The 21997-nt window shown below is 36.4% G+C and overlaps 4 protein-coding genes across 4 annotated transcripts; 1 reads left to right on the top strand and 3 right to left on the bottom strand.

Moving 5' to 3' along the window:
* The first annotated feature begins 738 nt into the window (after window positions 1-738).
* Window positions 739-1239, top strand: LOC134747170 (uncharacterized). Its single transcript, XM_063681750.1, has 2 exons — window positions 739-878; window positions 951-1239. Exons 1-2 carry the CDS (start codon window positions 739-741, stop codon window positions 1237-1239), a joined length of 429 nt encoding a protein of 142 aa, XP_063537820.1.
* A 2764-nt stretch (window positions 1240-4003) lies between these two features.
* Window positions 4004-6568, bottom strand: LOC134747238 (lipase 3-like). Its single transcript, XM_063681843.1, has 2 exons — window positions 4750-6568; window positions 4004-4716 (listed from the first exon to the last, which is right to left on the bottom strand). The coding sequence occupies exon 1, from the start codon at window positions 6492-6494 to the stop codon at window positions 4956-4958; it is 1539 nt and encodes a 512-aa protein (XP_063537913.1). The 5' UTR covers window positions 6495-6568; the 3' UTR covers window positions 4004-4716; window positions 4750-4955.
* A 4187-nt stretch (window positions 6569-10755) lies between these two features.
* LOC134747269 (GDP-D-glucose phosphorylase 1) lies at window positions 10756-17906 on the bottom strand. Its single transcript, XM_063681886.1, has 6 exons — window positions 17652-17906; window positions 17271-17406; window positions 14652-14802; window positions 13572-13674; window positions 12429-12861; window positions 10756-10917 (listed from the first exon to the last, which is right to left on the bottom strand). Exons 1-6 carry the CDS (start codon window positions 17835-17837, stop codon window positions 10808-10810), a joined length of 1119 nt encoding a protein of 372 aa, XP_063537956.1. The 5' UTR covers window positions 17838-17906; the 3' UTR covers window positions 10756-10807.
* Window positions 17907-18590: 684 nt separating this feature from the next.
* On the bottom strand, window positions 18591-21216 carry LOC134747278 (uncharacterized). Its single transcript, XM_063681899.1, has 3 exons — window positions 20881-21216; window positions 20361-20486; window positions 18591-18913 (listed from the first exon to the last, which is right to left on the bottom strand). The coding sequence occupies exons 1-3, from the start codon at window positions 21154-21156 to the stop codon at window positions 18596-18598; spliced, it is 720 nt and encodes a 239-aa protein (XP_063537969.1). The 5' UTR covers window positions 21157-21216; the 3' UTR covers window positions 18591-18595.
* Window positions 21217-21997: the final 781 nt, after the last annotated feature.

Genomic DNA, 21997 nt, shown 5'->3' with positions numbered 1-21997 from the left:
GGACATGAAGGGAAAGTACCTTAAATATCGTAGGTAGGATATTTTGCTGAAAGAAGACTTTATGTTATTTTTAAAAGTTAGTAATACTACATTCAAAGATTTTCTAAAATATGATTTGCTTCGTCTGGGAATCGAACCGACTTAAATGTAAAAAAAAACACCCGTATTTTTATAATGCCAATCGAAAGAATGGAGAAAAAATAATAGTTCTTCTTAAGTAACATAGTAATCAATTTAGAAGTGGAAAAATTACTGCCTTGGTTGGGTGAGACTTGAACTCACGGCCTCTGGATTACGCAGTCCCTTAGCTCTTACGGTAGATGTCGCTAGGGTCCCTTAGACCCATATAGTGGGAAGATTTGCTGACTATGGATGAGGTCTTGGTGGCTCAGTTTGCAGAGCGCTGGATTATCTATCCAGAGGCCGTGAGTTCATGTCTCACCCAAGGCAGTAATTTTTCAACTTTTAAATTTATTCTAAGCTTAATAGCATCGATCGCAGACGTTTCTGCTTGTTAAAAATTAAAAACATAGTAGGTCGGAGGGCGGTGCTTCAATAACATCAGCTACGCTGATGATATGGTGGTACTTAGCCCTTCGATTTGCGCACTTAATAAGCTACTGGCCATATGTGAAAGATACGCAGAGGCACACGGCCTCAGGTACAATTCTAATAAGACTGCATGAGTTACTGATATTCAAAGCCGGCACAAAAACATACAGCATAGTACCACCAGTCATGTTAGGGGGCGTTCAGTTGAAATTAGTAACACAGTTTAAGTACCTGGGGCATTGGGCCACTGCGTCTCAAAATGATGACGTGGACGTGGAGAGGGAGCGCAGGGCACTATCAGTGAGAAGCAACATGTTGATCCGCAGGTTTGCAAAATGCACAACAAGTGTTAAGTTAACCTTGTTCAAATCATATTGCCAAACTTTTTACACTTGCAGCCTGTGGATCAACTGCACGAAGAAAGCTTATAGTGCGCTGCGCGTCCTCTACAATAACGCGTTCAGGATGCTGATGGGGCTGCCGCGGTACTGCAGTGCTTCTGGGATGTTCGCGGAGGCACACACGGATGATTTCCATGCCATTATGCGCAAACGCGTCGCGTCCCTGATGCGCCGTGCGCGCGGCAGCACCAACGGGCTCCTGAGTGCGGTCGCAGGGGCATATGACAGCCCGATATTTGGCCACTGGGCGAAATCGCACGCGCCACGTGCAGATTTTAAAAAGTAATTTCTTTAAAATATGTTTAGTTTAAGTTAGTTTTAAGTTTAACATTAATTTAATTGTTTTAATTTTAATTCAAATAATATGTAATTCTATGGATGTAATTAATCCGAAATAAAAGCTTTTTAATTTAATTTTTTTTAATAGTAATTATTTTAATCAAATTATAAAAACATACTTGAAACTGCCGAAGTCAATTGAGTATTTTTTGTAAATAAATAAATTAAATGCTCAAATACAAAGTTTTATCATTTAATTTTTTTAGAAAAACTATCCTAGGAAGTCATTTAAGTGGGTACTTATTTGCGAATAATGAATGGTATCTGTGGAATGATATGATATTATCATAATGATAATATCGTTATTTTTCGAACGTCGTTGTCGGCAATAAATAATTATTCTTGAAATTTGAATTAAACATTTTACCTTATTCCTTTCTTTTAAGATACTATGTTACTTAAGAAGAATTAATATTTTTTGTCCATTCTTTCGATTGGCCACGTAAAAATACGGGTGATTTTTTTTTCACATTTAAGGCGGTTCGATTCCCAGACAAAGCAAGTAATTTATTGAGAATCTTTGAATGCAGTATTGCTGACTTTTAAAAATAACATAAAATCCTCTTTCAGCAAAATATCCTATCTACGATATTTAAGGTGCTTTCCCTTCATATCCCATAGTTTTGGGACGTTCTGTTGAGCGGGGTCAAGGAAGCAGTGAACCCGATTTTGTAAACACGAATGATTCGTCTAATAGTTCAGGGAGCTGACGTACGCGAGCTGGCAGGAGAGTGGTCTCTGAAGCTACATATAATTTCCTATCTGTTGCCACCACTTATCTTTGTATCAGATGACGTTTTAACTTTTTTTTGTAACCGGCAGTGGTCCTTTTTTTCGCGCTTTCGTTCGGCCAATTCAAATTTTTTTAACAATTTTTTCCAAACTTAGCATCACTTATATGAACGTGTGCCATGGGGCTTATCCTTGTATCTGATGACGTAGTGGATCATACGGTACCCGCGCCCGTCTAAAGGGGCCCACTGACTACCAGTCCGCCGGAGGATATCGGCCTGTCAGTTATAACAAAAATTTGACAGTTCCGAACAAAGTGGGCCCCTTTAGTAGAAGAAAAAAAAATTATGTTTGTTGTATGGGCACTTTAATATTAATTTTATTCTGTTTTTAGTATTTGTTGTTATAGCGGCAACAGAAATACATCATTCGTGAAAATTTTAGCTGTCTAGCTATCACGGTTCATGAGATACAGCCTGGTGACAGACGGACGGACAGACAGACAGACAGACAGCGGAGTCTTAGTAATAGGGTCCCATTTTAACCTTTGGGTACGGAACCCTAAAAACACGGTGTAGGTATATAACTACCGAAACGGTGTTTACTAGAAATGCTAAAAAAATTATACAAATAGTCAATTGACGCATGACTTAATAATTTTAACAGTTTGTTCATGGAGACTATATAAAGGAGCACAATCTCTATGTATGAAGTGTCCATAAAAAAACAGTAATTAGGCGGCGCCACCATATACCGAAATAATACCAAAAACAACCTACGTAATTTGGTCGGGTCATTTGTTGCCTTCTATGGTACATGTCATACTCATGTCCTAGAGCCTACCTAGCGCCACCTATTTACAGCTGAAAGCTGGTCACTTTTGCAATAGTTCTGCCATATACTTACTTTACTCTTTGGTTCTGCCATAAGAGATTGTCGTCCTTTCTATACCGTCCATAAGTTTGTTTTTAATGAAATATGAAAAACAAAATAAAAAACATTTCAAGCAAACATTAATGCAAATATGTACAAGGTAGGTGTATAAATTTAATAGTTGAAATCAAACATATTCTTTCTTTAAAATGCGGTCGAACTTATGAAGTCACTAGCTTTTACCCGCGACTTCGTCTGCGTGAAATTAGCAATTTGGTACCGGATTTAAAGTACATTTATTTTTTACGGATTTTAATACGTCGTTACTAACAAAAGTAGGAAGACTAGCAGAATGCATTAACGTGCCTAATCATTTTTTTTTTGATTTTGCTTTTCATAAGTTTGCTAAAGTTAAGCGCTACATTTACATGGCCATAACCCTACATACCTAAGTGACATTTTTGAATTGAAATTATAAATTTTTGAATATTTCATTATCAATTCAGAAAGGGGTTTTCTCTATCAACGGTTTCGGATCCTGTAGAAGTACATGTGATATTCTGGATTAGGATTAGGAACTAGAAAAAAAAACTTGAAAAGCGTAACGTCGATGAATGCAAAGCACTGTTTCGCATTACGTCTATTCTTTTTTTATATGGGAGGCAACACTAGAGGGTATGGATGGTATAGAAAGGATCGCAATCTCTTATGGCAGAATTGTTGTAAAAGTGACCGCGTTAAGCTTTAAATAATAGTTCCTAATCTCTCCGGTGGCGCTAGTTAGGCTCTGGGACATGAGTATAACATGAACCATATAAGGCAACAAATAACCCGACCAAAGTACGTAGGTTGTTTTTGGTAGTATTTCGGTGTATGGTGGCGCCGCCTAATTACTGTTTTTTGATGGACACTTTTCATACATAGAGATTTGGCTCCTTTATACAGTCTCCATGCTAGAAGGGCCATATGAGCTGTCATAGTTATATTGTACTCTTTATTACAAATCTGGGAGAATTCATCATCCGCCTTTTTCTCATTAAGCCGTACCGAAACGTTGATAAATTAATTTTAATAATTTAACCGATTTGGTTTATTATGACATGACATGAAAATAAATATTTATTCTTCAGTTTAAGGAGTTACAAATAAACTACAAATATAAATACAACTACTTATTTAAAAAAAACCTATCTTAATTAAAATACATACATTATTAGAATGCCCCATGGCCCATACTACATAAATGTTATGGTGGTACACAGGGACAATATTACAAAAATCTCAATATGGCTTGCGTTGTTGGCGCTACAGATAATACAGAATGATGAATTGGATTGAATATAGATAAGTAACAGTTAAATATTTAAATACATAGAACACAATCACAAGTCAAAAGCAAAATATTAGATACACACACGAATAAATGCCCTTACAGAAATAGGAGCCTAAGACCTTAAACTTAGTAAATAGAACCACTACCTACTAGAGTTAGACCAAGAAAAGTCTGAACCAATTTTGATAGCACACGCAGTGCAAGTGTTATTTTAAACGTCAAACTTCTAAGACATTATTACGTATACATAACACTTGCACAGCGTATGTCATCAAAATCGTTGCAAACTTTTCTTGGTCTAACTCTAGGCTAGGAAGATAATAGTAAGAATAGGAAGCAGTTTTATTTAAATATTAAGTATATAAAATTAGAATGGTTTGCTAACAACCGCAGTTTTCCCATATAAATACGCCGTATCATATAAAATAAATGAATAAGTGACCATAGTAACAAGGTGCTAAAATAAGCGGTGAAAAGACGGCACAACTCAATTTGTTGAAATTTCTGGATGAAACATACTTCAATTAATTTCCTCTAAAACAATAAGTACTTCCTTTGATAAACAAAACAAAGTATCATAATTTTACATTTTTTGTTAAAAAATCTAATAATAACATGATAAATCCTACTTTTGGAATCTGGAACCAGTTCCGGAATTCCGGAATTGTAACCCAATATCGAAAATCGGTTCCGGAATTGGGAACCATCCGATATTGCAAGCTCTACTAATGAAGTTCATTAATTTCATTAGTTATGATTTCTACGTCTACGTTTTCATATTTACTACCTCCTTTTTCTAAAAGATCTAATAACTTGTTGTACACTAGCTTCGGCGCATCAATTGCATACAGAAAATCAATATGATTGAACTCTTCCAAAGGCACTACGTAGTTCTCAATGGGGTTAGGTAGTTGCTGATATAGTTTGGTGACATCGGCGGTGCTGGCTAGCCAATCGTTCTGCGCACCTAGTAGGGCGATTGGCAGGGTGATCTTCTCAAGAGGATACTGAGGAGGCGTTGGGGTCCCGTACTGTCTCTTATTTCCTTCCTTGCCAAAGTCAAACATTTGGAATTGGCCTTTATTGCGAATCTCTTGGGCGTAGTGGATAAGAGTTCTCGTTGAAGCCCCAGCTGGGACGTGGCTCAAAATGAGGGGTAATAGCGTCCTGTTGAATTGCTTCTCATCAAACCCGCAAAGCATAAACATGGAATTTTCACAAATAGCTTCTTCGATGTGACTTATTTCGCAAGCGTGCTTCGACAGCCATCGCAAGACAGCATTCTGCGGCAGAAACTCATTCTGGCCAAGAAGATTTAGCAAATATTCAATGTCATCGGCGAATCTGGCCAGCAGTCTTATCGGACTTTTAATCTCCGTCATGTAAGCCACAGGCGCGAGTGCATAGCCTGCTCTTAAAACTTTATTGTAATGGGTTTTAGTTGACAGCAAAGCGAATAAAACTGTCGTGCCCATTGAATGTCCAATATAATTGAGCTTCGCGTCCAATCCTTTGGTCTCCATTATGTAATCGATCACAGCTGGCAAGTCGTGCTGACTGACCTCGTGGAATGTAAAGTTCCAAAATGCCCGGCGGTCTGAATTTAAAGATATATGAGCTCTCGAATATGTGTTCCCTCTGACATTCGCCAGCCAAACATCATATCCGGCGTTAGACAAAACATATGCCAGACCTTTTTCTGGGCCCGCCATTACCCAGTCTGCAGAGCTGCCAAGTAAACCGTGATGCAAAAGAACAGTTTTTCGAGGAATTTCAATACGGTTGCTCCCATTACCCACTTTGGCATGAGGAATTCTGTGCAGCGTGAGGATGTATCCGTCGTCAGTAATGACCACATGGGACTCGGCGGGGTATCCATGAAGGGCTATTAATTGAGGCGTCGTCATATAAATCGTTGGATCATCGGGCGTGCAATTATATTTCATATTCGCTGGAGCAATGACGTCAAACAATTTAGAGTCATACATTTCCGCTTCATTTAAGTAAATTTGAAACCTGCCTTTAATCTGATCTTCTGTTGTCACGTCCAAACTCCTTCCGTGAGCCGGTTTAAAATAAGAAGTCACTTTATTTTGCACACTACCAACGTGATTAATGATACCGCGTCCTTTGTCCTGCACATAATTCTTCAGCTGTGTAGTTTTGTTGTTAAATTTACCGACGATATGTGAGAACCACGTGCTCTGGCAATCACCGTATTGTATGAGAACGATTGTAAACAAAAATAAAACCGGGAGCCTCATGGCGCCGCGCGTGTATGTCGCACACTGAAACGAATGATGCCGGGAGGACGTAATTTATTATAGAGCGGGGTCAAGGAAGCAGTGAACCAGACATTGTAAACACGTATAGTGTAAGCTGTTCGCATAAAAAAACCGTAAATCGATGTACAGATTAGCCGTTTGATACACGCATACTGGAGGTCAAAACAATTTTTTTAACCCGCAGTTCCTAAAAAAAATTCCTTACGTTGAAACATTGTTTTCGAATGCAAATAAAATTTGTTTTTTCAAAAACCTATCGTGTGTGGTACCATACGAAAGGGCTTTTTGATGCGATTCTAAAAATATACCACATCATTACATTTCAGCCATTTTTCATAAATAAAAACAAAAAAATTCAAAACATACCAAGTTTGGGCTCAAGTTGGGGTTTGGGGTTAACTGCATGCCATAAACAGTCTAGTTCAATCCAATTAGACGACCGGTTTGGCCTAGTGGGTAGTGACCCTGCCTGTGAAGCCGATGGTCCTGGGTTCGAATCCCGGTAAGGGCATTTATTTGTGTGATGAGCACAGATATTTGTTCCTGAGTCATGGGTGTTTTCTATGTATTTATATATTATATATATCGTTGTCTGAGTACCCATTACACAAGCCTCCTTAGGCTTACCGTGGGACTTAGTCAATCTGTGTAAAAATGTGCTATAATAATATTTATTTATTTAATTAGGCTCTAATGAAAGGTCAGGTCTTCTCTTCCATCCCCACTGCTCTGATCGTAATCATCACTTAGATAACACCAATAATAAACAAAACAGCACAGTTCAATACAATTCCATTAGAACTGTGTCACTTTGTAATATTGAAAAATTATACACATAAAAAATATTTAAAAAACATACTAGTAAATGAAATTATTTTCAAAATTGCTTTCTTGGAATTAGATATCAAGATATTATCATTTGTGGTATATTGTATAAAAAAATCAGTTGGGTATACCGTATCTGAAAGAGCTCAACATTGATATTTTGTGTCCAAAACTAAACATACTATACCAACTAATGAAAAAGCACAATTAAAGGGTTAAAGAGGTATTGCCGTTGGCTATATGGATATTACGTATCATTTTATGATTAATATGTACCGTATCTGCAGTACAGTTACATAAGTCTCGTAAAATAGGTATTGAAGTAGAACTGTGTCACTTTGTAATATTGAAAATTAAAAAAGAAATACTACATGAAATTATTTTTAAAAATGGCTTTCTTGGGGTTAGATAGGATATCAAGTATCATTTGTGGTATCGCCTCAAAAAGCCCTTTCGTATGATACCACACACGAGATTTTAGAAAAAAAAAATTTTTCCATACAAAAAAAAAGTTTCAGCACTCCCCTCCTAAGGGAATTTTTTTTAGGAACTGCGGATCAAAATTTAGTTTTAACCAAACGGCTAACCTGTACATCGATTTGCGGTTTTCCTTTGATATTGGGCTTGTACGGCTACAACTAGCATGATTCATGTTATTATATAATTGAGGGAGCTGACGTACGCGACTTAGTTTATAAATAGTGCCGCGTCGTAAAACGACGTATAAAGTAGTATTGTCGTTGCGCTTTTAAAAGCTGTTATGTGCTCGATTTTTGATTGACAAATAGTTACCTAGCCACAAAACACAGAAGGTATTAATTCATTTGATTTAAATCTCGCACACGATTTGGTAAACGCAACGACAAAATTAAACATTCTGTAATAATCCGTCGGAGCAGAGGTGTACGAAACCGGTCTGAGTGCCATTTGATATTCATGCCATTGAAAATTTCAATGTCACAACATGGATACTTTATAATCTTTATATTCAAGCTGCTCATCATAAACATAAATAAAACTATAAAAACGGATTATATCGCATATATTGAATTTATAATACATCCCGACCGCCGTCACCCGTTGACCACGAGCGCTGAAAATGGTTCGAAACGTCGGGATGTATTATAAATTCAATATACGCAATATAATCCGTTTTCATAGTTTTATTTTATGAGTAACTATCGCGGTAACCGAAGACAATATTATAGTTATAAACATAAATTATATACCAGTGCCTAGTTAATAAACTATAACCATCAACTTTCTGTGGTAAAAGAACATGACAAAATTAATTACTCATAAACAAACAAAAAGACAAAATAGTCTATACATAACTCTTAAAATGTTAAGACGAAAGTAGAGGACCCGCACGAAATCGCCTTTTCATACAAACGTAGTCCCTATTTTCCTCTCTGGATATTAACATTATTGAAAATATTTTGTTGTATATCAACCACAGCTATGCCCGTACGTTGGATTTTTTTCGAATTTTGTAATTATTATAAGAGTTAGGAGCATTTAATAATTTGTATGAAATCTGTTTTTCGGTCCTAATTTTTACAATAATCAAAAAATCTAATAAAAGTCAAACGCAGCGGCATAGCTATGGTTAATATACATCAAATTATAAAAATAAAAAAATTTCCATAATGTCAATCCAGAGAGGAAAATGGAGACTAGGTTTGTATGAAGAAACGGCTGTCCCCTTTCCTCTTAAGAATATGTGGAGATTTTAAACGTAGGTAAACATTGCTATTTTACAAAAAATGCACAAATCGTTAAATTGTTATCACCGACACTATAGACATAACACACATACAACAACACATTTTACTGACCAACACCGATTAGACCTTATCTTATCTGTATGCAATAAGTCTTTGGGTTAGTCATTTATGGCATTATTCATACAGGCAAGATTTTAATAACAAGTTATGAACTAGATCAGCGAACACCACAGTTTTATCTCTCTCTTTTCACATCTTTCTCTATCACTCTCATTACGCCTTAATTGGAGTAGAAGAGAAAGATGTCCGCAATTTGCGGATTTTCGGTGTTCGGCGGTCTGGATTAGTTATGGATTTTGACTGTCAGTGTCAAAAGTGACATTTTCTTAACCAAAAACGTCACTTTGACACTGACAGCTAAGCGGATGTTGTTATTATATGTTATATTGTTACTGGGTTGTCAAACATCAACTATTGACAACTAGAGTTACCGTATCTATGTAAGGGCACAGCGCCATCTACATGAGCTGTCGAATTCGAAGCACGATTTTATTGTCAAGAGGGAAGAGGACGCTTTTATTCTCATGTATAGTATAGGCTGATAGTTATAATATGAAAAAAATAGTTCCAGTGAAATTCCGCAAATAGTAAATATAGTCGGACGGTTTTAAAATGTCGGAATCAAAGAATATAATACTCACGTCGGAATCTACTTGAAGGATTAACTACCGATGAATGGTATTGTTGTCTTTTGTTAAGCCCAACCGCTAATTGGCTGTGCAAAATGGAATGCAATAACAACAAAAGATTCCATACAGATAACAACCTTATCGCTTGAAGAATATACCTAGTTAAAATTGCAATAGCAGGTACTCGATATTATATAGCATCCTGTACCTGACTAACAAAATTCCACACCTGCCCGCGCAGCATGGTTTCCCCTATCACTAAGTCCGTCACTTTCGCACTCACATACTTGTTAGAACGTGACAGGCACGGTGATAAGCGTACCGTGCTACGACTCCTGGTGGTATTTTCATGTTTAATTTCCAAAAGGTTCTATATCGTGTACCTGCTATTGCAATTTTAACTATATTCTTCAAGCGATAAGGTTGTTATCTGTATGGAATCTTTTGTTGTTATTGCATTCCATTTTGCACAGCCAATTAGCGGTTGGGCTTAACAAAAGACAACAATGCCATTCATCGGTAGGTAATCCTTTAAGTGGATTCCGACATGTTAAAACCGTCCGACTATATGTACCAAATATTGAGAAGAATAATAGAAGGTAAAAGAGGTACAGGAAGACCTAGAACAACATGGAGTAACAATATTAGGGATTGGACCGGTACCGGTACCAAGGACGCCGCCACTCTTTCTAGAACGGCAAAGAGTAGAGAAGACTTTCGCATGATGATCGCCGACATCCAATAGGATATGGCACGATAAGAAGAACAAGAAATTCCGCAACATAGCGCGTGATGTGTGATCATATATTCCTGATCAGGCTTTTTAGTTTACTGAAAACTTTTAAAACTGAAAAAAAGTTTTACTTGTTTTATTTCAGTTATCAAAGGTGATAAGAATTATTTGTTGCTATTTGTGGAGTTATCTTTGGTATGCCACTATTCCAAATGTACCTCTTTATGTGTGTTGGAAGGAAAATATTTAAAATTAATTATCTTTTACTTAGCCTTGGGTATAATAAAGACATAAATAACACGTAGGTATCACATACAATTAATACAATGATTTAACTTCATCACATAATTCGTCAAAATTAGGTAACTTCCATTTACTCAATTCCTTTTCTAAATCTGCCGCACTGAACGTATCGAAATACTCAGCATCTGAAACAAAAATTAATAAATGACTGAGCTACAGCTAAGGTCTCCGTTTCAGCTTGGGCAAAACCGCTTTCGTATGTTTGTCCGGCTGGTTTCCTCTACAGGTCGCAGTTCTCAACCGATTCTCGTGAAATTTTGTGAGCAGGTTCGATAGCTATATGGATTTTGAGAGCTGGTTCGATAGCTATATGGATTTTGTGAGCTGGTTCGATAGCTATATGGATTTTGTGAGCAGGTTCGATAGCTATATGGATTTTGTGAGCTGGTTCGATAGCTATATGGATTTTGTGAGCAGGTTCGAGAGCTATATGGATTTTGTGAGCAGGTTCGATAGCTATATGGATTTTGTGAGCAGGTTCGATAGCTATATGGATTTTGTGAGCTAGTTCGATAGCTATATGGATTTTGTGAGCAGGTTCGATAGCTATATGGATTTTTTTATAGATCCAGTTTTTGGAAATTATTCATAACGGTGGAGCCACAGGGGTTCGCCTGTTCTTCTCTCTGTCATTAGTTATTTAAAATTAAGAATTCATAATAAATTCATTATGATATCATATACCTACGTAAATATGAACTTTTTAATTCGATTATAATATTATTTTACATATCATATAGTTCGTAATTTTAAACCGCATTATGACTGAATAAGGTTTGTTGTGTAGTCAGAATTTGATGAGTACACCCACCAATCGTAGGCGTAAAATCAACTTAACCATTTTACCAATACAGTAAAACTTCTTTGACGATGACGTTTATCGCTATGTTGGCACTTTGACGTGTGTCCTATTGTGCGTGTGTCACTAGGTCACTACTGAGCGTTACTTCCGTCAGAAAAAAATCTGAGTTACCCTCTAGTCGCTCCTAAAGAAGTTTTACTTCAAAAACTGAAATTGGTATAAAGAGGTGACAAAAATAGAATAGTGAGTGCTTATAAAAGGTTGTTTTACCCTACATCATTCATCATTCTTTTCATTTGAAATGTTATTTTAACGCCATCATAATTACGTTAACAGTTAACCGCGTATATTTTGCATAGAGTAGCTAATAGCTATACATATATAACTACCGAAACGGTGTTTTCTAGAAATTACAAAAAATGATTAGAAATAGGTATACCATTTGACACATAACTTAATAATTAACCGCCTTCATTTTAACAGTTCATTTTTAATGAAATAAGAAACATGAAAAGACATTTCATGCAAAAAAAATTGTATTTGCAAGGTTTAAGTGTATAAATGGTTGATGATGATGAACCATATTATTTCTTTAAAATACGGTACAAACTACTTCGTAAGTTACCTACCTAATTAAGGTAAGTTGTTTTGTCTACATTCTTTGCTATTTTCATTAACCTTTTGAACTCCACGCCTCCTTGCGCGGCGCGTCATTAAGAACCTTGTCGCAATGCACGAAGATCCATATTGGGCTGTTGCCGCGCGCGTCAGATTACGTTTTCGGCGGACAAAGACTTAAACTTCAGATAAGTTTAAGATAAGATAATTACTTACCGTACACAGGAAACCATCCGCTCAGCTCCAAAACAGCCACATTGAACGACGTCAACATTTTAACACCGGCAGTGCTCAATCTTGGCGTCACCAGTACTCTCACCACCTCACTATCCTGACACTCTGGTACCATATCATTACACCGTGGTACTACTTCCTTACAGTCTGGTATCGCATTCTGACACCCTGTTACCATATCATTACACCGAGGTACCATATTCTTACACTCTGGTACCACGTTATTACACCCTAGTACCATAGGCTCCCCATCAGTGACTAATATATTATGTCCTATGGACTTTGATACGAGATATTCAGCCAGTTTAAAGATGTGTTTAACTGCTTTGGTTTTTGTTTCTTTTGTCACTTGGAAACAGAATGCTGGGACTATATTATTTATTAAATAGAGAGGACCTTTTATGTGGGTGCATTTCTGTAACAAAATAAGAACTCACTGATTAAGTAAATTTTAATTAAGACGCTTTTATAAAATTCTTGGCATGCAACTCATAAAATAACAATGTAATAAAATCTTTAACTAACTTCTAATGCCTACTATGCCTAGTCGTATCGATATAATATTTTGGCAAGTGCGTAATGTACCTACTTTATGTAAATTACAATACAATAATATAGTACTATTTAGCTAATCGCATGGAGTTTGAGGAAGGACAACGAAACTATTTGGTAGCCACTAGCAAACCGCATGAGTTTGAGTTCAAATGACCCATTTTGACGTATCCAATTATTTCACGGCGTAAACTACAGTACAGTCAGTAATAAAAGCGTATAACCAAAAAGGTAATTAATAATGATATAAACTTATTCTAGTAGGTAATGTTGTGTGTTAACATAATGATCACAATTACATCATATTATATCTGAAAAGCAAGTGCCTTAATCTATGAAATAGCAATGTAGATGTTTGTCAAGTCGCAAATACATTTGTATTAAGGTCATAAACTGAATTTGTAATGTTCTCAAGCAAAAGGTACCACATTGTCGCTTGCCATAAGGACGCTCTGACAGGTTATTTGTATAAATAAAGATACGAGCAAAATTCATCCTTATGGTAAGCGACAATGTGGTACCTTTTGCTTGAAAACGCCACATTTAATCAAAAATAAAGAAAGATTTACTTACATCAGTTGCAACATGAAGTGTATTCTGTTCATACATCAAGTGATAGTGTAGGTGGTTCACAGAAGCAAAAGCACAGAGACTGTTGAAACCAATTTTTAGATCACTGCAATTCAATTAAAAACATTAATAAACTTATATTAGAAATATTGTCTTCGGTTACCGCGATAGTTACTCATGAAATAAAACTATGAAAACGGATTACCCGTTGACCACGAACGCTGTAAAGAGTTCGAAACGTCGGGATGTATTATAAATTCAATATACGCGATATAATCCGTTTTCATAGTTTTATTTCTTATATTAGAAATTAAACTATCGTGAGATATATTTCAAAATATCATAGAGTAACTTATACTAGAGCGGTACTACCATAGTAAATTTTGTAACCCCAGTAAATTCACTGCCATCTGTCGACACACTTTAAAACTAAAAATGAAGATTTATAAAAATACGATAAAATGTATTTAAATATGGATAAATGATTTTTTTTATTTGCATTAATTATTTTTATGATTTTGACCCATGTTCTTTCACTGATATGCGTTAAAATTGTTAAATAACAAACGAAACCGTCAACGCCATCTATACGACAGTTGGCCAAAGCTAGTAGCGCCCTCTGAACGAGAATCAAATTTTCTTGATTTTCGAGGCACGTTTTTTCCTTAGACTGTATCTATCTATTACGGAGTTATATCTATCTTTGAAAATATTTAGATCAGTACAGTTTCACTCGCTTTTATTTTTAGTCGCTTTTGGCGACTTTACCCTTTCAAGTGGCATACGTAATTTTTGACTTGTTAGAATTTCGATTTTATTTTAATTGATCAAATTTCAAAGTTTAAATGCCGTAAATTGTCACTGCCATTTTAAGGGTTAAATTATAGTTAATATTTAATTTATTACTGAAATTTTTCAATTTTGTTGTATTATTTAAATTTAAACTAATGTATACTAGGTTAATATTCTACCACACTATTTCCAGTTCATTTGTTGTTCCTAAACAAACTGACTAAAACCAACTAAAAGATTATCTACCTACTATTTGTTCATATATTTTCCTAAATTACTTGCCTAACTCACCGATCCTGAGCCAAGAACTTGACGTCTAAAACCAATCTAATGCTGTCTTCAGTCACAACCTGTGGCAGACATTTATTGACTGACGGGCACAGCAGAGTGTGGTACCGGGATATGGGACTCACATTTACTAGGAGTAGGTGTGTGTCTGTACCTAAAAATAATAATCAAGCAATGAAACTTGAGATTGGTTAATTAAGATTTGATAATAAATATTTTTTAAATTTTAAATACAAGAAAAATCTGTTACATATCAATTTGATATCTTTATTATTTTATAAGTACAGGTATCTAAAATACTATGATTTAAAAAACCGGCCAAGTGCGAGTCGGACTCACACACGAAGGGTTCCGTACCATTAACTATAAAAAATTGGAAATGGTTTTGGAAGTACTGAACAGCTCGGACAAAAATCAGAAAGGCGCCGAGTGGGACAAGTGGGAAGTTAGTAAAGTTGAAAGGTTAGGAAAAAAGACTGAGAAAAAACACAGACCAATTAAAATAACGCTCACATTGGAATGGCGAAAGATGGAATTACTCAGAAATAGAAAATCATACCCAAAAAACTTAAAGATAACTGAAGATTTTACAAAAGAAATTATGGAAGAAAGAAAGGCACTTATTCCAAAATTGATAGAAGCACGAGAGGCAGGAAAATATGCCATCCTGAAACAAGACAAGCTTATAATAAAAGAAAAAAACGAACAGCAAACGGAGAAAAGGAAAAGGTTACCATCATCACCTCCCTCAACACCTCCAAGCAACTTTAGCAATCCCGAGAAGCAAAACAAAATCAATCAGCTTGCCAAACAAACTAAAATCACCCACACATTTCACTCCCAGTCAAAAAACTAATAAACCCCGGCCACCGGAAAATCAATAAAACCAAATATTAATACAGAACTATCAAACAAACAAACCAAAACAACATTCCCCAAGCCGGCTGGTCCCCGAGGGGATAATGATCAATACCCCCTAACCCTAAAAAAAGAAAATCAAGCGAAACAGACAACCAGTAAAGACAACTTTCTACACGTGTGTACATTAAACACCAGAACACTTCGAACTCCTGAAAGTCTAAACGAGCTAGAACTAGCATTATCAAACATAAAATGGGACATTGTGGGCCTTAGTGAAGTTAGACGACTAGGAGAAAATATAGAGGATCATGGCAGCTTTCTTATGTACTATAAAGGAGTAACACCGGGCCAATATGGCACAGGATTTTTAGTAAAACCAGAACTGTAACCCTACATAGAGGAATTTATTAAAGCGCAGCAGGAGGTTGCTGGACTACAATAACAAAAGATAGGGATAAATGGAAAGAGTTAGGGGAGGCCTTTGCCTACAAAAGGCATACAGATGGAAATTAGATATATATATATATATACATATATGTTAACAAATTGTACTTACAAAACACTTGTCTGAAATAAAGGCTAATATTATATTATATTATTATTATTATAACTATAAAAACAGTCACCCATCCAAGTACTGACCCCGCCCGACGTTGCTTAACTTCGGTCAAAAATCACGTTTGTTGTATGAGAGCCCCACTTAAATCTCTATTTTATTCTGTTTTTAGTATTTGTTGTTATAGCGGCAACCGAAATACATCATCTGTGAAAATTTCAGCTGTCTAGCTATCACAGATCACGAGATACAGCCTGGTGACAGACGGACAGACAGATAGACAGACGGAAAAAATGACATTAATAAAATGTTTTTTTTTTTTTAGTTGAGCCTGAATTTTATTTTATTACTCAACTGACTATTATCTTGCTCAAGCATTATTAAAAGAACTTCCATACCCTTAAAAATAAATATGTCCTTTATGAACCAGTTTTGAATATGTTCGCGAATATGTTTACTTGGGACAAATCATCTCTGTTGAGAATATGATGTCCAAGGAAATAAATAAAAGAATAGCCAGCGGGTGGAAAAAGTATTGGTCACTTAAAGAAATTATGAAGAGCAAAGATTTAAGCATCAACATTAAAAAGAAAACATTCAATACCTGCATTCTACCTTGCCTAACATATGGCTGTGAGACCTGGTCTCTTACCGAAAACCATCGCGAGACACTTGCAAGGTGTCAAAGGGCAATGGAGCGTAGTATGTTAGGGGTCAAACTATCGGATAAGATTAGAAACTCAGAAATAAGAAAGAAAACAAAGATTACTGACATACTTGCTCGCATTGATCATCTAAAGTGGGGTTGGACAGGCCACATGCTACGCTGCCCAATAGAAAAATGGAGCAAACAGATTACTCTATGGTACCCTAGAGGCTGTACTAGAAAGCAAGCACATCCAATTACAAGATGGAAAGATGACATTCGTCTGACTCTGGGGCCATACTGGATGAGGGTTGCTGCAGACAGAGCCCAATGGAGACAGTTGGAGGAGGCCTATGCCTTACGGCACACCGAACTGAGAGATATATTATAAAAAAATAAATAAAAAAAAAACAACTGTAACTTATATTGTTCGGAATAAATGGCTTTATTATATTATTATTATTATGAAGAATATTAGGCAGGAAAAGGACAAACAGAAGAATCAGAATTTTGTTACAAATTTTAGTACTATGACAATTAAAGGGTCAGCAATACTTACTGTTGTTTTCATGCATAGTAAATAAATGTTCTTTTGTTGATGTTTTGTTAAAATTGAACTCATCAGGGTTATATGGCTTGTGGATACTGTCTATGAACTCCGGCTCTCTTCTTTTGAATCCACGGTCAGGATTCAACTAGAAAAAAAAATGGTAGGTACTGTCCGCGCGCCAACTTCGTGCATTCGGAGGTCAAGGAAGTGGGAGGGTGTGCGCCGCACCCGTACGTATAAAATGACACCAGGACACCACTCGGCCATGACGCCCAACATTCCTAACAACCTAACATTCCTCAGCCGTGCACGGAATTCGCGCGCGGACAGTATACATAATAAATATATGTATGTTGAAATCTAAATATACGCGAAAAAATAGATGGTTACCAGTAGTATGTATCTATTATCCACAATTATTTCTCTCATTTTGTTAACTTTGTAGCGAAAAACATCTGGTTGATCGTGAATTTCATCCCATTTTGTTTTAAGTAGTTGCTTGAAGCGATCACTGTCAATATTTGTTATTTTTTGGGCACTCTCTGAACAATAAGATGGGATTTTGATAGTAAACATAATAAATTAGTTTTACACAAACGTAAGTATTTAAACTTATGAATAAAATAATGAAGACAATGAAGTATTTGTTTTATGTTTACAAGGAAATAAAACGTCAGTGTCATCATGGTCATCATGACATGTCAATGTCAAGCTCAGCTGTTCAACCACAGAGTAGGCAAAACCAAGAACGCACCCATGTCACGAAACCGGAACGCGGGGGCTTGAAAAATGAATTTTAAAAATAAAATCGCATAACAGATTTTATTAATGAGCTATAGTCTGTTAAGTCATTTCCGTCAGTAGAAAAGAGCGGCAAATTTAAAATATATAGGCGCGAAGGGTTATCGTCCCATACAAAATTTGAATTTCGCGCCTCTTTCTACTGCCAAAGTTGTTTGACAGACTATATAAGGGCCACCCGACACTATACTTACCGCAAAACTAAGTGGCGAATCACTCTTGGTTGGTCTTAACAAGGGTAAAAGAGATAGCATTATGATCTCAGCTTCGGCGCCTAGTTAGCGCTATGAAAAATGGCAGCCATAAAGTATAAAGTTGACTAGACCATATTTTCTACTCTTGGGACTAGACGCCAACGCTCGGGAGACGCTAGTGTGGGGTGGCTCTAAATTTAACGGCTAAACCAAGGCTACTGAACTCAAAAACACAGATTGAGAGAATAGATTTGGGATAGATAGTATGGATTTATACAAGGTTTGATACATTCATCCGTCATATATGAAAGGGAGCATTAAAATAAAAATACCATTTCATTACATATAATCAGACTTTAATGTATTTGGATTCAATGGGTTATTCTCATCATACAGCAATAATATTTCCATAATTTTATGTGACATCGTAGCAGCATCGTAAGAATTCATTTGTGAAAGTTTTCTATTCACAGATCTGCCTATTTTTCCATTTCTAGAATTGTCTAGACCGAAGGCGTCATTTCGGACTCCCTTGAACACGGTAACTAAGTTATTTGCTATAGCTGTGCAGTTTGTGTTTGTAGCGGAACTATCTGAGGCAGCATCATTGTCATCGCTACTCCATTCATCTTCTTTTGTGGAGATTACACTGTTATTCTGAAAAACAGAGACATACATGATAAAAGACATTATCAATATAATTAAGAAAAGAAGCGCTGGTGGCGTAGCCGTAAGAGCGTGCCACTTTCAATCCGGAGGTCGCGGGTTCAAACCCCGGCTCGTACCAATGAGTTTTTCGGAACTTATGTACGAAATATCATTTGATATTTACCAGTCGCTTTTTGGTAAAGGAAAACATCGTGAGGAATCCAGACTAATCCTAACAAGGCCTAGTTCCCCCTCTGGGTTGGAAACTTGGAAGGTCAGATGGCAGTCGCTTTCGTAAAAACTAGTGCCTATGTCAATTCTTAGGATTAGTTGTCAAGCGGACCCCAGGCTCCCATGAGCCGTGGCAAAATGCCGAGATAACGCAAGGAAGATGATGATGATCAATATGATAAAGAATGTCTTAATTTTTTACTAATTATCAATACATACCAAACAAATACATAACAAATACATTACAGTCATAAATAAAATTCTGTTATCATTTTCAGGGACCGGCCCGCTATCCCTTATCGGGGTTTTATAAGGGTATTGCATAAGGCTTAACTCACCATACCCTTTGCCAGACGAAACCCTTTGTTTTGCTTTTAAAAACCCTTATATAAAGCTACCACATTTGAGTAATCGGTAGCCCAAATACCCTTACAAAACCCTTATCATTCGCTCACCAATACCTTGCATATTGCTTATAAGGGTTAGCCTTATAAAGGGCTTCCCTTTTAGCATATAAGCGTGCTAATTTAAGTCGTCTACCTTGTTCATAAAGCACACATTACTTCGAATCCGAGCGATCGTCGGCGGCGACGGCGGCGTTCTTTGACTAGGCACGTATTTTCTTTCCTTTTCATACACTACCGTAGATATATACTAATCCTGTCTCTTTCACGCAAAGGGAAACCTTTATAAAAAGCGCTTAAAGATAAGGGTAACCCTTATTAAGAGCTAGCCTTATTTTTGGTTAGCTTTTCGGTAAGGGTTAGTCAAAGGTTAGGGTATGAATGGGCTTGCAGTTCAAAAGGGAAAGTCTTTCAATGTGTTAGCCGTGTTTAAGTGTCGCCCATTGAAAGGGTTTTATCGCGGAAAGGGTTGTCCGGTCCCTGATCATTTTGTGTTTGTTAAAAGAGAAGTTTTGAGAATGGCTAAGGAAGCAGGGTGCGTTGGGGTAAGATTGAACGGGTTTTTCATGCGGGATAAGATGAAGTCGCCCGTAATGCTTCGGCATACGGACGATTTTTTGTTTTACCCCTCATGAAAAACCCTTTCAATCCTACCCCAACGCGCCCTATTTTCTTGTCCAAGGAATAGAGTTGTGCCGTTCCCGGTAACATTCCCCATTTTGTATGGGGAATGTTACCGGGAACGGCTCGACCACAACTCTACCAAGGAAGGATTCAACATTATCTTACTGTACCACTTCAAGTATTCAAATGAATCATACTTTTTTCTCCTCAACATCATCTTCAAATTCCTCGGCAATACTAGTGGATGTATCAGCTTTGGCTCTCCGGTTCACTTTCATTAAGAACTGACAGGGCTCCCATAGAGGCCAGTTGACTTTATACTCCTGAAATGTAAAATTCATGATTTTTAAAGACATTTATTTCTTATTTAGTTCCTAAATGATGTTCCACATTATGATAAGCTTGAATCATAACAAAAAAAATGTTTTGAATGCAACGCAAGCTCTTTCAAATGACACCCTACTTGAACAGGTACTAGACTGTGGAAATTGTGTTCAGTATAATCACTTCATTCATCATAATCAATCAATAATTATGCCTAAGTACACTTCACTGATCATTATGCTTGAAAAGATTGGGAAATATTTCGATTTTCATAGCATCTCATAAACTATCGTATTTATAATATCGTGTTAAATCGTAAATTCTATCATAAATAGCTAAAGCAGTCGGGATAAAGTAGATCTAAAGACGTAAACAAACTCTACGTAGACTAGCCTCTCCGTCGCCTTTCATCCGACTGGCGGTAATTTTCCGCACATAATTAGCAAAAGTAGACCGAATATTCGTCCATCGGTCTTTCACAGCCTGCCCTGTGAACTCATTGCCGTATTTTTCTGCAAATTCTGCATAAGTTTTGTCCCTGTGCTCGACGGAAGTGTATTTGGGATGCTTCGGGTTCCAGATGTTGGGTTTACACTGTATGTATTTTACTAATTTGAGGTTCATCTTTCTGGTCCAGAAGACCTTCTCTTTGGCAAAATCTGATATCATTTGTGTTTATTATTGAATTAAAACTGATGTAAACAACAGCATATCGTCCAAATTGATTGGGAATTTGACAATTGACATTGACAGCATTGACAACACAACTGAATACTTTGCCAGGTAAAAAAAAAAGTATTCGAGCTTACTTTTAAACTGTTACGTCATTAAGGTAAATGTAGTTTTATTAAAATTAGTATTATTTCAATATTGTTATTAAGTAAATTAATTTAGTCCAAATTTATTCCTTATAAAAATACTTTCATTAAACTATATATATACAGAAAGTTTTGTTCCGTATGTTAGAACGTGTTTTCATTATGTAGCTCAACTTCACTTGAACGATTTCAATGACGTCACAAGTACAAATGTTTCCCGCCGAGTTTAACAAAGTGTAAAACTGTAAACTACATATACAGTAGAGTCGGACCACGTTAAGTTTTCACGCCAAGTGCTACATCAAGTATAGAGCTTAGAATAGGGATATGTAGGTATGCTTACCGATACGACCTTCAAACCTTCAAGAAAAGAGCGTACTCCCATCTTAAAGGCCGGTAACGCACTTACAACCCCTCTGGTGTTGCGGGTGTCCATGGGCGGTGGTAATCGCTTACCATGGTGATCCGTCTGCTCTTTTGCCTTTTGCTCCATTTCGTGGCACTTTTTCTTTTTATTTATGTTTCTCTGCTTTGTATAATTTTCTATTTGTGAGTGCTAACGAATAAATTATTTCTATTCCATTCTATATCATAAAAAAAATGCTTACAAATTTCTGCAGTTAGTAGATTAATGGTCAGAATCAGTAGGGTCTACAAAATATTAATATTACTTTTTATACTAATAATCTTAT

The sequence above is a fragment of the Cydia strobilella genome, chromosome 14 (assembly GCF_947568885.1).
Source record: "Cydia strobilella chromosome 14, ilCydStro3.1, whole genome shotgun sequence".
Classification (NCBI taxonomy): Eukaryota; Metazoa; Arthropoda; class Insecta; order Lepidoptera; family Tortricidae; genus Cydia; species Cydia strobilella.
This window is presented reverse-complemented; position numbering and strand designations above follow the sequence as displayed.

Coding starts and splice junctions, on each gene's coding strand:
- LOC134747278 (XM_063681899.1), bottom strand. CDS start 21,156: ATGATATCAGATTTTGCCAAAGAGAAGGTCTTCTGGACCAGAAAGATG. Junction 20,487..20,880: donor GGATGAAAGGCGACGGAGAG/GCTAGTCTACGT, acceptor TTTACATTTCAG/GAGTATAAAGTCAACTGGCC. Junction 18,914..20,360: donor ATGATGTTGAGGAGAAAAAA/GTATGATTCATT, acceptor TCTGTTTTTCAG/AATAACAGTGTAATCTCCAC.
- LOC134747170 (XM_063681750.1), top strand. CDS start 739: ATGTTAGGGGGCGTTCAGTTGAAATTAGTAACACAGTTTAAGTACCTG. Junction 879..950: donor AGCAACATGTTGATCCGCAG/GTTTGCAAAATG, acceptor TTACACTTGCAG/CCTGTGGATCAACTGCACGA.
- LOC134747238 (XM_063681843.1), bottom strand. CDS start 6,494: ATGAGGCTCCCGGTTTTATTTTTGTTTACAATCGTTCTCATACAATAC.
- LOC134747269 (XM_063681886.1), bottom strand. CDS start 17,837: ATGTTTACTATCAAAATCCCATCTTATTGTTCAGAGAGTGCCCAAAAA. Junction 17,407..17,651: donor ATAATAGATACATACTACTG/GTAACCATCTAT, acceptor TTTTTTTTCTAG/TTGAATCCTGACCGTGGATT. Junction 14,803..17,270: donor TACTATGCATGAAAACAACA/GTAAGTATTGCT, acceptor TATTATTTTTAG/GTACAGACACACACCTACTC.